Genomic DNA, 14,873 nt, shown 5'->3' on the forward strand with positions numbered 1-14,873 from the left:
TGAAACGGCTCATTTTCCAGACACCAGAAAACATTAGCTTATTGCCATAAAACCTCTGGGTGGTTTTTTAAAGCGTTTTGTCTGTTTTTAGAAGAAGTAGAGACATAAATGGAAGCACTAAAACGATACGTCTTCTTTAAATAAAGGTGATAGAGACATTAAACGTAACATAATGATAGTTTAGTTACCCAATCCCAGAAAGCAGCCTGAAGAAGAGGAAGAAGCCGTAGCCACCAGCAAACGATGACAGGAAGGCAAAGATGCAGTTTATGCCTAAAGCTAAAATCAGACAGCGCCGACGGCCGGTTTTATCAGCCAGACCGCCCCAGAGGAACGCTCCGACCATCATGCTCAGGAAGACCACCAGACCTGCACAGAAACACACACATTAAAGGCAGTTAAATGTAGTTATTTTTGTTTTGTTTTATGTCTGATCATCTGGTGCAGAAACTGATGCTTTGCTTCAAATTGCCTCAGAAAAACCAGCCTGAAATAACTCTATCCATTAAAAACAGAGTAGGGTAATAACTAGTTACATTTACTCAATTACATTTATTTGAGTAACGTTTTTGAAAGAAAACAAAAACTTAGGTAAGGTACATATGTGGGACATTTTCATCAACAAGACAGTTCAAAGTGCTGTACATGAATTAGAAGGAAATACAAACAAAACAAAAAAGAAAGACAAAAAGCTAAAGTACAAAATTAAATATTGGTTCCCCATGTTTAATAAAAATAAGAATAAGTAGTTGATCATTTATATACTAATACAGGTTTTCCTGGATTCAAGATGTATAAAACTAAATGTTGGTTCTCTATGAGTTTTGTTCTGGGTGGGTGAGTAAAGTAACAGGAGTTTAGGAATATTTTACTACACTGTATTTTTCACTTTTACTTTAGTCATTTTATTATGAAGTATTTCTTGTCTTACTTGAGTAAAATTTCTGGATTTTCTACCCACTGAATGAAGAACAAACATGCTTTAGCCAAAAACTTGCCAGACACAGACACACCTGCAGTTTCTGCTAAGAAACTGATTTGGAAAAATTTTATTTTGCCTGAATTTGTTACTTATATGGATTATTATTTTTGTCTTTAAAATCCCAACATTTCCACTTAACTTTATATTTTAATCTGTCTGATTATGTAATTTTTAAATATTAAATGATTGATAATTTAATCTGTTGCTCAGTATGCTTTCCACCAAATACTTTCTTGAATAATTTGTTGGATGGCTACTTTTTACTTTTACTTGAGTAAAAACATGTTGAAGCAGTAATATTCTTACTTACATAAAAGAGTCCTTCTCTGCCCCCTCTGGTTAAACACAAAGTGCTCTGACAGAACTTACAAATGAACTCGACCCAGTTCAATACCATTATTCATCTCGTCAGACGGTGAGGCTGATTCGACCCATCAAGTCTGAGTCACGTTTGCTCGCTCAGCTCTTTCTGAAATCTCCAGACCTGTCTGCCAAGAATAAACCCGATCGATGCCAGAAACCAGCTGGTGGACGACGTTTCGCCAGATGGTGGCGCAACAGGGGGCAACAGACGCTGTGACTCAGCGCGCGGATCCCAGGTTATGAAACCCCGTTCTTTATGTATTTGTTTTTTAGGAGACTCTGCACGGCTCCTTTCAAGGTCACCATCGATCGGTCCGCTGCTGAGTCAGAGCAGAAGGAGGTGGAATCGGCTCTGGATCGAAGCGCTGGAAGGTGGGCGGACGGAGGAGGCATGGGACAGACGAGCAAGAAGGAGATCAGAGTTTCAGAACAGAGTTTGATCCCTGCAGGGTTCCTATCTGATAGATGAAGAGGAGGAGGAAGAGGCAAGACTTAACTCTGAGTTGTTTAGAGAAGATGCTGGAAATACAATTTCTTCCTAAAGAAAGATATACAATAAAAGTCAAATGACAAATTTGACTTTTATTGTAGCAAACTGGCACAGAGAAAGTGTTTCAAAGGTGACCTATTGTGCTTTCATGAACAAGTTCAGATAGGTTTATGTCCTACACAAAACCTGTTTCTCATTATTTTCAACAAAATTATTCTTAGATAATCAGATTTCAGTCTGATCAGTTCTGACTGGATGTTTTTCGGCGTCTTGTCACTTTAAATCCAAATAAGCTGCTGGCCCCCAACTCAACATTTACACTTGCATGTAAAAATGGCTGCAAACAAATGCAAAATTATACAACCACAGGTCTTTACAGAGCAGAAGTGGAGCCTTCTGCACATTCAACAAGAATGCAGCAAGTGGTTTCTGGATTGAATCAACAACAAAACACTTCTCTTTTCCAGCAGCCATTGTACAGCGCATACAGCGGTAAAACAAGCTGACCAAATGTGCTGAAGCTCAGCTGGGGTTGCTAGGTAACGGGCGGAACTCTGCTCTGGTTGCTAGGTAACGGCACAGTACCTGTAAAATGTGACTTAACATTCAATTCAAAAATCAAACAATTTTTTAAAATTCTTTCCAGACACCAAAAACATGAACTTATTGCCCCAAAAAACAGCCGGATGTTTTTAGTTGAGACTTAAATGGAAGTATAAAAACAAGCAAAATGTGAATTTTGCATAATATTGATAAAATACTGATATCCACGCATTGTCCACATTGCTACACTTGTAAACTCCAAAATTCAAAAGGATGTAAGTCCTTTATGGCTCAACATACAATCTTCAGAATCACAAATTTGCCCATAAGGCGACTGAAGTTTATTTATTGCCATATAAATACGTAAAATAGTAAGTTATAGTAATATTACACTGCAAAATAAAGAACTCTGAACTTAAATTTATTCGAAAACCCTCTTGAATAATTCTCCAAAGAAGAGTGGGTCAACATTGTTCACTACCAGTTATTGCAAATGCCTTTTTTTAAATAAATGAAACGATTACCATGGGTGGACGCTCAAAGATTCGCCACAGCAGCATTAAATAAAAACTCTCTCAGTGAGCAGGGTAAGCAGTCGAAGACGGCTGCTGCATTTCTTTTTCTGCACCATCCGTCCGGCTGAGTCACTGCTGCTCATTAGCTAATTAAGCTGCAGGAGCAAATGAACAGCTCCCTCTGAAAAGCTTTCAGGGCGTCAATCACATCAGAGCCACTCTGTTTTCAGACTTTATTAGATCTACTCACAATTTTCAAGTAAATTTGTTTGTGTTTGTGTCAGTAAAGCAAATTAAGCTCCATATGAAGGACGACTTCTGACTCTCAGATCATTCACCCTTCAATCAACTTCCTCTTGTCTGAGGAAATGTTTGCTAGTTAACGACTTTAGAGAAATAAAAATCCTATTTTCCAGGTTCTACTGAGAAACTGGAAAATCAGAAGTCCAGAGAGTTCTGGGTCTGCCCAGAACCCCCAACCTGAGGTCCAAAATGAGGCTCTGTTACTCGGTACCTTTATAAGGGGAGCCATTTGTAAAGTCAGACAATCAAAGATGAACAGCAATAATTGGCATTAGTTAGCCTGTGATAAGAGATAAAAATGTAAGTTTATGTTAAGTCATATTTTCACCATGTTATTCATTAATTTACAATGATTTGCTCATTAAAATAAGTATTTAATTAGCAAGCTAAATATTGATTGAGAGACTAAATATTTAGTTTCTCAACTGAAAAATATATTTAATTGATAAATAAACTCCAAACTAAATATTTAGTTAAAAACTAAATATTGAGCTTCCAACCAAATATTTAACTTAACTAAATAGTCAGCTCCAAACTAAAGAACTAAATATTTACTTTGTGAAATTACATTTTTAGCTTGCTAATAAAATATTTAGCTCTGAGCTAAGCATTTAGTTACTAAACAAAATAGTGTGCTTGCTAAATAAATATTTAGATTGAAGCTACATATTATTTTGGATCGAAATATTTAATTTGCTATAATATTTAGTTTGTTAACTAAATAATTAGTAAACAAGCTAAATATTTCTGATATAAATATTAAATTTGCTAACAAAATATTTACGTCTGACCTAATAATTTGTTTGCAAACTAAATTTTAGTTTGTAAACTAAACTAAATATTTTGTTAGCAAGCTAAATATTTGGCTGACAGACTGAAAATTTAGCTCGTTAACCAAATATCTATTAGACAAATACTGATATGAATATTTATCTTACTAACAAATTGTTTATCAGAATATTTAGTTTGCGAACTAAATATTTAACTTGCTAATTAAATATTTAGATTGAAACTATCATTTATGAGAATATAGCAACATAGTGAAAACCATTCCCTATTTATAATAACTCACATTACTGCTGTTAATCTTTGACTGTCTAACTTTGCAAAGGCCACTCTCTACCTTTATGTAGAAGTTTCCACGTAAAATCAAATAAAACACCACAAAGATGTACATAAAACACTGACTTACTCAAACATTGAGGTTGGATGTGGATCCTTTGAGAATGTAATAAAATATAAATAAATTAAGTGGGAAAAGTGGCTCCAGAATCTAAGAACAAGAGAGGAAAATGTCCTGCAGTTTAATTAAAACCTGTTCAGGAACTAAATCACAGCCTGTGACTGGAAAAGCACCACAGAGACTCATTCAGGAGGCGTCAGGATGTCGTTCTTTCAGTCACAAAACTTGATTTAAACAGAAAAGAGGAGCTGCAAGTAAATCAATTCAGTGGGATTTATGATCTCAGCTCTTACCCAGCATCCCTTTCTCCGCATTGGACAGACAAAGATCCTTTTCGGCTGACGGCAGAGCGAACGCCACCACGTAGCATTCGACTCCGTCGGCCATGAGAGCCAGACCCAGCACCATGAAGAGCATCCACTGGAACTTCCCGTGGCCGCAGTCCTGCATGATGTCCTCATACTGCTCCGATAAGTCCTCCAGCTCGGACGCGGCGCTGCCGCCTTCTCTGGACTTTGCCCTGACACAGAAAACATTTGGACTCTATTGTTAGTAAGATGGGATCTGAGAATAATCTCATAATGCCCTGTATTATCACAGAAAGCTCTACTAAAATGTGCTCTGTATCGTCTGCGTGTTTAACATTTCGGCCTTATTTTTCTGATTCTCACGGATTCTCTTTAGGAGTTTTCTTAATTTTGTGAGATCTGTGATCGACAGATACTTACATATGAAGCCGATCGTATCTCCTGATCTTATCTACCTTACCAAACCTCTAAAAATCAACCACTGTCCTCTTCTGCTTTGCCGTGAGAGGTTTGACTGAGACCGGCCCACCAGGTCATGCCTGCTGAAGTTACTAATAGTCTCTCCTCTGTTTCCAACTTAGCGACTTCCTTGCGATATTTAGCAACATTTCAGACCAAAAAACATCCGTATCGGCCAAAACCGGAATCGGCAGGTCAGGCTTTTAAAAGATCAGTAATTAGTGATCGGCCAGAACCGGTGCACCCGTAGTCCTCTGCTGTCCTGAAGCATTGTTTCCATAAACAACGCAATTACTCTGCCTCATCCTCGTCTTCATCTCATTCAGGCCAAATCCAGACGCTGCCAAACATATTTTAAAACTTAATAAAAAATATGTTTGTTACATATTTATTGCCATAAATATGACAACAAATATCTTTTTTCACAGACGATATATGAAAAAGTCCCATAAGCTCCCAGTACTAATTCCTGAAAAACAGTCAGAAACAACCAGTTAGAGCCAGGAGGAGCATCTTAGTGCTGACAATCATCCTCGAGTACAATCGCCTCACACCCTTCCCCTTTCCATCCGCTATGCTGCAGCTGGTTCATCACAACAGAAACTGATATTTAGTTTGATGCAAAATGTTTATAAACTTATTAATATTAGCTAATATTAATAGCTAATATAAATTATTATTATTTATATAATATACATAATGTATTATGTATATTATATTTAAATAATATAAATATAAATAAAATATTTATATTATTTTATTTATATTTATTTATATAAATATAAATAAAATATTTATATTATTTAAATATAAATAATATTTTTATATTATTTATAAATAAATAATATTATAATAAGCTAAATATTATTTTGCTTATTTAGCTAAATATTTGTAAACTAGATATTTAGTTTACAAATATTTAGTTTGGAAACTAAATGGCTTTTCATTTATTTAGGCCATGTTTTCCTGTAATAGCAAAATGTTTCTATGCCGTTATGAGATTGATTGACAGCACTAAGACCCTCCTCCGGTCTCTGATTGGTTGTTTTTGTGTATTTCTTTAGACGGCCATAGCAGCTCAAGGAGGAAGTGGAGCATATCGATCTTTTCACAGATTATCTGTGTCAAATATAGAATAACACATTTTGCTGGACTATAATTTGTCCCAGACATTTTCGCAATAAACGATAATATTGTTGTTTTGAGACCATTTTCAATAATGTAATGGTATAATAATGCAAGAACACATTCTCAAAGATTAATGTTAAATTCTAATGAATATTTAACACTGGAACTGGAAGACATTTAAAATATACAAAATAAACAAAACAACAGAAACAACAAATTAATTATGAAGACCAAATTGCAAAAAGAGAAAACTATTTGAGACAGAGCAGCAGACTGAAGACTTTTATCATCCAGGTTTTGGTGGAAAGAGAAAAACAATAAAGAATGGAAATGGAAATTATCAAATTTGTTTTAATTTATCATTGGACTAATTGATTTATTTCTCATTTCAACAGTCCTACTCATAACATACTGTCACGACATGGTGACAGTTTTAACAAATATGTTAAAAAAAACATTTTTTGGTCAAGTTTCATACTGTAGCTTTAGAGCGAAGAGTAGTGCCTCACCGTGCGGCTCTCTGTGCGGCCTTCACCTCATCGGGATGTGGAATCCCCTGGTATTCTCCTTCGTACATCTGATCTTCATCATCGTGTCCCTCCGTCACGTCGCTCGCTGCGTCCTCTTCCTGAGGAGGATAATCCGCCTGGTAACCGTAGCCATCAGGACCGCCGCCTTCTCCGTAACTCCCATAGCTGTCCCCGCCTCCCTGGTGGTACACGTTGTTCTGGTAATGGTCCGCCATTGCAGCTATTTCAGCATTTAATAATGCGGGAACTAAAAGGCGTGCTTGCTGTCTCTTCTGATGTTCTAGCAGAAAGGTAACACAATGGACGTCCTTGTTTGCACTTTTTGGTGACCAAAAACTAACAGAGATCTCTCATCATTTGCTTGTTTTTTTATTTGGTTGAAAGTAGAAAGTCAAAGTTGCTGCAGTCACGTATTGTTGGAGGAAAGTCAAAAATCCAGTCTGGAGTCTTTATCAGTTTGACCCTGGAAACAGAAAAATACCCATTAGTTAATTCTCCCTTAACAGCAATGCCTAAAGCAAAAGATCAATTTGAGAAAAGGTCAGAAATTTTCATTTTATTCTAGAAAATGTCTGAGTTTGAAAAGTCAAAAAATTTGCTAGAAAACAATCTGACATTTTTAGATGAAGCTCAGACATTAAAAAAAAATTGTGGATATTTCTGAGTTTGAAAAGTGACAAATTTGTTAGAAACAAACGTGGAAATTTTTTGATTAATCTCAGAAATTTTCTGTACAATTTAAATTTATACAAAATTCAGATTTTGAAAAGTTGAAAAATTGCAAGAAAAAAATCTGACATTTTTAGACGAAGCTCAAAAATTCAATCAAAAAACAACAAAAAAAAAGTCCAACATTTTCATTTTTTTCTGGAAAATGTCTCAGACTTTCTCAAGTTTTCTAGTTTTTTGTGTTAATTTACTCCTTTTCTTTTTGCAGTGTCCCTACTAGACCATCATACAAACATGATGACATTCAGTGGATTATGTTGTGTTTAGCTCCACTCTAACTGTACATATTATTATTGTTTAATGGACCTAAAACTAAATGGCCAGGAAAGATGCAAAAATAGTGTATCTCAGTGGAAACAAGACATAAGGCTCAAACCATGTTATAAATAAACTTCCTTCTCATCCCAATTTAATGAAATGGGGCAATGAATATGGGATATTTTGTTTCACGTTATCTGGAAGCAATATCAGATTACATCAAACTCTGAGGCTGTTGTTCTTCAACAAACGCACAGAATAAATCTAATGTTTTCCAGGGTGAGAGTTAAGATGATACACTGAGCAGTTTTCCACTTCGTTCATCTCCCATATAACAGATGACCATAAGAACAATAAGCTTCTGCGGTTTCTTTTCTTCCCTCCCAAAGCTGCTGGTGATCAAACAGCTTTATGCCATTAGGTTAACAGCAGAGAACCATTAGTGGTCAGAAGTGCTGCAGTTACTGCGGCACTTTGTTCCTCACAAACCAGCATTGTTTATCCGCCCACCGAGGTTTGTTGGGTTAATTCGACGGAGTGTTGCCCTCAGGGTTTACCTCCATAATCTGGTTCTGCTCCCCAGATTAGGAATGCAACATCGGTATCGGCCGATGTTAGTCATTTTTTCACATATCACTACCAAGCATTTTTGTCTATTTTCTAGTGCAAATATTTTAGTATACTTGAAAGACAAAACAAACTTATAAGTAACTTTTCAACAAAATACAGGAGCTTGTTTTAAATCAGTAATTTCTTGATATTGAATAAATAAAGTACTGGGTCCACTAGCAGATTATTTAATTTATAACAAGACATTTTTCCAGTGTAATAAGTGAAATAATCTGCCAGTGGAACTGATACTTTTTCATCAATATTAAGACATTTTTTACTTAAAACAAGCTGTTTCTTGCTGAAAAGTTACTTGTAAGTTAGTTTTGTCTTATTTCAAGTGAACAAATATATTTGAACTAGAAACTAAATCAATGCTTAGTAAAAAGAAATTGAGGTGTGCTATTTGTTTGCTTGAAGGCAAACAAAAATATGTCTTAATGCGCATAGGGTTGCATTTTAATTATTAATTATTTACCTGCTCTGGCTTGTTTGAATCTAATTCACAAATACAGAATATATTATATAATTTTAGGTGTTAATTACTTAATAATAAATTTCAGGTCTTTGGAAACTTATTGCATTTAAAAGTGACAATAATGAGGATTTGGTTATTTTTATACTTACAGTGCTAACCATGAGGCTTACTAAAACGAATATGTTTCTACAGCTGAAAGCTTCAATAATCAAAGGAGAAGATGAACCAAAGGAGGACGAACATTGTCATAATATTAAATTCATAAAAGGCATCACAGAACACAAGTAAATAAACAAATAATGTAGGTAGATGGAGATAAAGGAAGTCTGTAGTGAAACCATCTGATAACAATGGCACAGCCACAGGTTGTTCAGCAGGAAATTAAAACAGACTTATTCATCCTGAATGTATCACATGATTGAACAGTTTCAGTCAGACTGTTTCTCAAGAAAAATGCATAATTTGACATATTTATATTTATACACAATATCTATATCTCTTGCTATAACCCGTTATAGTCCATACATACATAGTCTTGTACATCTGTAAATAAATATCTATATCTCGTAGAGCACTTCTGGATAGATGCAAACTACATCTCGTTGCTTGTACTTGTGACAGTGCAATGACAATAAAGTTGAATTCTATTCTATTCTATTCTATTTTGTTGCTAATAGCTTCAGGAATTAACAGCTCTACACGATCTAGGAAAAGTAGCAATAGAGTTCTGCTGATCAAATATTGACTAGTTAAGGGGTCTGTAACATTGCAATATCGCTTACAAAAATCATTTAAATTTTATTTTCCACCGGCAAACACAACTTTTAATTTGTTTGGCTTAGAGTTGCAGGCGGTACACATAATGTTGATTTTAGATGCACTCTTAATTGCATGTTTCACATCTCCTCAAATCAGATTTTGTAGTCAAACCAGAGTTTGAGTAAAGTGGACTGAAGAGGGTGTGAATGCATCTTAACATGAATCTAACTGTGACAAAGAACAACTAAACACAGGAAATAAACATGATCCGACACCGAAAGAATTAAACTACTAAGAAGAACTGATCAAAAGTAAAAACAGAAACTAAGAATAAACATGAAAAAAGTAGTAAAGCAAACAAAAGAAAGAAAAGAAAAAGAAACAAAAGAAGCAAACAAATCCCAAACATTTTTAACGATGTTTACTGAAGAGATCACTGCAAAAACACAAAATCTTACCAAGTATTTATGTCTAATTTCTAGTCCAAATATCTCAGTACACTTGAATTAAGATATAAGAGCTTGTTTTAAGTAAATAATTCTTGAATATGGATTAAAAAGTACAAAGTAAGCTGACATCATTCATTTGTATAAGACATTAGGGATTTCCACAGGGGAAACCCCACATGATCCTCATGCAGGTCCAGTGTTTCATTACATTCAGCGGTTTATAAACAAGAGACGGGGTGCCACTGTAAAATTTAGCTGACAAACATATTTCGCAGATCAGATGGCTGAACAATTCCTACTGTCTGTTCTTTATACGCCACAATCGTTAGCCCTTACAGTTCATGACGGCTTTGTGATCCAAGGTTTCCCCCAAAAAACTTGCTAAGCCCGGTGATTGGGTGTGAGTGCAGTCATTCAGCCAGCGCCCCGTCGTGTTTTTGAGTTAAAAAATGTTTAAAGTTGACAGGAAATTTGAAAAATATCACTTGATAATCATGTGAAAATATTGGAAGATTAATATGTGAACACCAAAATGTTAAAAAATGCTAACATTTTAAAAAGCATTAAGTAAATAAGCAATGCTTAGCCTGGTGGGAGCACAAGTAAAGCCTGGTGGCCCGCCAGGCTTATAATACACTGGGGGAAACCCTGAAATCAACGGCATAATGCTGTTTAACTCTGGAGTCAAATGCGAGGCCATCTGCCTGTCAGCTGAAGAGTGGCCCAAATGGGTCATCAAAAGGACAGGGATCCCAAACACAGCAGATTGGCTGAAAAACAACAGAATCAAGTCAAAGTCCAAACCTCAGCCTGATTGAAGTGCTGCTGTGGGACCTTTGGAGAGATGTTCAGAAACAAATGCCTGAAAACCTCAAAGAACCAAATCAATACTGGAAGGAAGAGAGGATGAAAAATCTTCTGCAACAACGTGAGAGACGGATACAGTCTAAGGGAAAGGAGAAGGAATAGGGTGTAGAGAGCAGAGTCTTAGGGTTCATTCACACCAGACCTGTTCAGTCCTCTTCAATCAAACTCTGGTTCGTTTGTCTAGAAAGTGCACTTTATTTGTGAAGGTGTGAATGCAGAATCAAACTCTGATGCGAACCAAACGAGTGAACTCTGATGCATCTACAAACCTCAGTCTCGGTTCGGTTGAAGTGAACCCTGATGTGAATGCATACGTGAACACCAAGTGGACTGGAAACTGCTCCAAAAGCAGGAAGTGGAGTGCAGCGCAGGGCATTCTGGGTACATACAACTAAAACAAATATGCGAGGCTAGTGCTACTGGGAGAAATGCCTTGTGGTCTTTTATCGAACACAAAAGAGAAATCCTACAGTTGCTAAAACCTAAACTACTCCATTTGTTGACATTTTGTGAAGAAGGAAGTTGTGCTCAGTGTCTCCTTCAGAGGTTTTCATGCGTTTCCTTCAGCGGTTCTTGGTGCAGCGCCCCAACAGGTGAAGAGGGGAACAAGTTTTTCAAAGCGTTTGGTTTGATTGACACAGTTCAGTGTGAAAGCGAACCACAGCAGCTGAAAATGTAACAAATGTTGCAAGTTTGGTCCCAATTTATAGTCTACCAGATTATCAGGTGTGAAAACTCCCTATAACTCTGCACAAGAGTATGACATGGAAATGCTTCAACACCAAAACAATGTTTTATACCAATAAGGAAGAGTTTTAGTCCAAGATCAGGACTGAAACAGGGTTCAGACTGAATGCGAAGCACTCCACCATCAGCAAAGAAGAGCCGTCTCATTCTGGGAGATAAAAGTAACACCTGCACCAAAACACCTGGCCCTGTTTCCCGCTCCAGAAACAGCACAGCGAAGCTGAGGCAGCTGCATAGAGCAGCATCAGCCCCGTCATTTAGAGCAGATTAATAATGCATCGAGTTTCTTTCTACACGGACTGAAGGCGCTTTTCTGCTTCAAAGTGGAGCAGAAGGAAAGCAGCTGCTTTAAACGGACGGAGGATGGATTTTCTTCAACGTTTTTCACATGACCTCGTTTAGAAGACCATCTAGTTGTTGATGAAAGCAGGCTAAATCCGACCGAGAAACTTACAGCTTGGCAAAGAGCTTCACCAAGCTAACCCAAAACAGGAGAAAATAAAATAAATGTAGCTAAAAGAAGCTAGGTTTATATGTAGAGAAACAAAATAGATTAAAATAAGCGAAAATGGGATAAGCTTAGTCATGTCAGCCCCCCTTCCCTCCCAATTACCTCGGTGCACACCAAGCTAGTGCTAGCTAAAGTATACCAAGCTAATTAATGGCAGGATAAAAACAAAGAAATGTTTAGCTAGAAGTTAAGATATAAGTAGATCAAATAAGCTACATTAAGACAAGTAAAGGTAACATAAGTTCAAATGAAAACAGTTAAGCTAGGATAATGTAAGCTAAGGGAAATAAGCTAAACCACACACTAATCTAAGAAAAGCTAAAAGTGTCCCGTGTTGAAATACAATTTAATATAATACAAAAGGCAATTTAATTTAATGAAAGTGGAAAATATGGGATTCTATAATAACATAGCATGTGGTAAGCTATCATAACCAAATAAAAGAAATTATGCAGGGCTAACCTTAGGCAATAAAAAATAAGACAAATTTATGTAAACAAATTAAACTATGTTATTGTTGGCTTAAAAAAAAGCTAAACAAAAATAGAATAAGCTCCGCTAATGTTAGCTTCAGTAAATTAAGGTACACCAAGCTTAAGTTCATGCACGAATTTTATCTAGACCAGAGGTGTGTAAAGTGCGGCCCGGGACCTTGTATGGTTCTTGGACTTAATTTGGTGGCCCCAAACTGCAATCCAAGAATGATTCAAATCGGTCCCGTCCAGGATCGGTGGTGGATGCAGGTGAAGACTTTTTATTTGAAATTGTGGTAAAACTATCACAGATTTTAAAAAATTTACAATAAAAAATATTTAGTGAATCACAAAGTATTTGTCTTTTCATAACTAAGCCACGTAGCGCAGCCAGGCTTATCCAGAGACACATTTTTAAAAAGTATTTAGAAATGTATTTTTTCCTCTTATTATTGTTTAATAATATAGGAACAGTACTGTTTAGTACTGTTTAGTTTGCGTTACTTGAACTGTAGTTTGTTTGCCTAGAAAGCCCGGTTATTTTGAGGAGCTGTGAATCAGTCATCAAACTCTGACGTAGATCAAAAAAGGTAACTGTAGTCCACCTCAGTCTCAATCCGGTTGAAGTGAACTGTGGTGTGGAACATGTGAACGCCAAGCGGATCAGAGACCTCTCCAAAACCAGGAAGTGAACTACCCAGAAAGCACAGTGCATTCTGGGTAAATACAACCAAAACAAACATGTAAGTCTAGCACTAGCGGGGAAATGACTTGGGATTTTTGACCAAAGACAAAAGAGAAATACTGCAACCGCTAAAATCAGACGCCGCTCCATTTTTGTTTACATTTTGTGAAAAAGGAAGTTGCGCTCATTGTCTTCTTCAGAGGTTTTTGATTCTGGTCTGCTCTGCATCCACAGAATCAGAACCAAAGATGGAGAATCAGCATTCAGCTTCTATGCTCTTCTAATGGAGCAAACTTCCAGAAAACTGCAAAACTGCCAAAACACAGTTTCTGTAAATCAAGGCCTGTTTAGAATTCCCTTTGACTAATAATAACTGGAACTTTGATCAATACACTTGATGTGTATTTGATTGATGCATTTGATGATGTTATTTGACAAATGTAATGTTTACTGTTTGTTTCATAACTGGTTACTGTGTGATGTTTTTGTGACAAGCCTGAACTCATTTTAAAGTCTCTGTGAACTTTCTGGGAGTTTAAATTGTAGATGTCATTAAAATCTCTGAATTTCTAACAGCGACTAGAAATTCAGAGATTTTCTCTGGGTCACCAGTGGAGAGTAAAACCGGGGAATCCTGCTTCTAATGAAAAAGATGCCCTGGCTTACCCAGAAAGGTTTTTGTTCTCTGCTCTGCAAACAGCAGATGAGTGAACAGTAGCTGTTTCTTTCAGAGTTGGCATGGAGCATGAAAAGGATTTCTGAAACGTGAGAATAGTGTTTGCTTTGGTGTGTGATTACATAAGGCTGTCGGCACTAAATCCCTGCTGAACGGATGCTTCAAAGCTTCCAGCGGCTCATCAGAAACACAACCATGTTCTGATTAGATCTGAGATATAAAACTGAGAGTCCAAGAGGAAAAAGTTCTGATGCAGATCTCATATGCTTCAAATATCAGAATAAAATCAAAGCCAGACAGAATTTAAAACCTCCAACTGACACAATGAAGAACAACAAAGCACTTCTCTTACCAGGACAAATAATCTTGAAGTATATCCGTTTGTTTTTTGGTGGCGTTGTTTTCAGGAAATTAAAAATCTGCCGTGGACTTTAAAGAGAGAGCATCCCACGCTGAGGCAGGACTGAAGGATTACTAAAGGAGGAAGATGCCAGCCTTTCCCAGTTTCACTGCAGCGCTCCTCCCTGCTAGCGACGACCCCCCACCCCTCCACCCTGCCACGCCCTCAGTGGTTCAGTCCTCCTCAGAGAACCGAGATGAGCTGGAGCGTGCTATGTTCCTGCCAGGAGGGGGGAGGAGAGGCCTGAGGAGGCAGATGGTTGGCTGGTGGGAGGGGATGGAGGGATGACAGATGTGTTGACTTACAGTAGAGATGCTCTAGATTCAATAAAAGCATCACCGCTTTGATTTTTTCCCCCCTCTTTTCTTGATTGAGTGATTGATTTTACTGATTCGTTCCAGACATGTCACAACCATTGTGTCGAGCAT

General features: G+C 36.9%; 1 protein-coding gene across 1 annotated transcript in view; it reads right to left on the reverse strand.

The window, feature by feature from the left end:
- The window catches only part of LOC116707693 (synaptic vesicle glycoprotein 2B-like), a 28,607-nt gene extending 14,036 nt beyond the window's left edge, over positions 1-14,571 (reverse strand). Inside the window, exons 1-4 of the mRNA XM_032545143.1 lie at positions 14,398-14,571; positions 6,784-7,267; positions 4,673-4,899; positions 189-369 (exon numbers count right to left, since the gene is read on the reverse strand). Of these exons, the coding sequence (XP_032401034.1) occupies positions 189-369; positions 4,673-4,899; positions 6,784-7,019 (644 nt within the window). The 5' untranslated portion in view covers positions 7,020-7,267; positions 14,398-14,571. The remainder of the gene's footprint in view (positions 1-188; positions 370-4,672; positions 4,900-6,783; positions 7,268-14,397) is intronic.
- Positions 14,572-14,873: the final 302 nt, after the last annotated feature.

This window comes from Xiphophorus hellerii, chromosome 2, assembly GCF_003331165.1.
Source record: "Xiphophorus hellerii strain 12219 chromosome 2, Xiphophorus_hellerii-4.1, whole genome shotgun sequence".
NCBI lineage: Eukaryota > Metazoa > Chordata > Actinopteri > Cyprinodontiformes > Poeciliidae > Xiphophorus > Xiphophorus hellerii.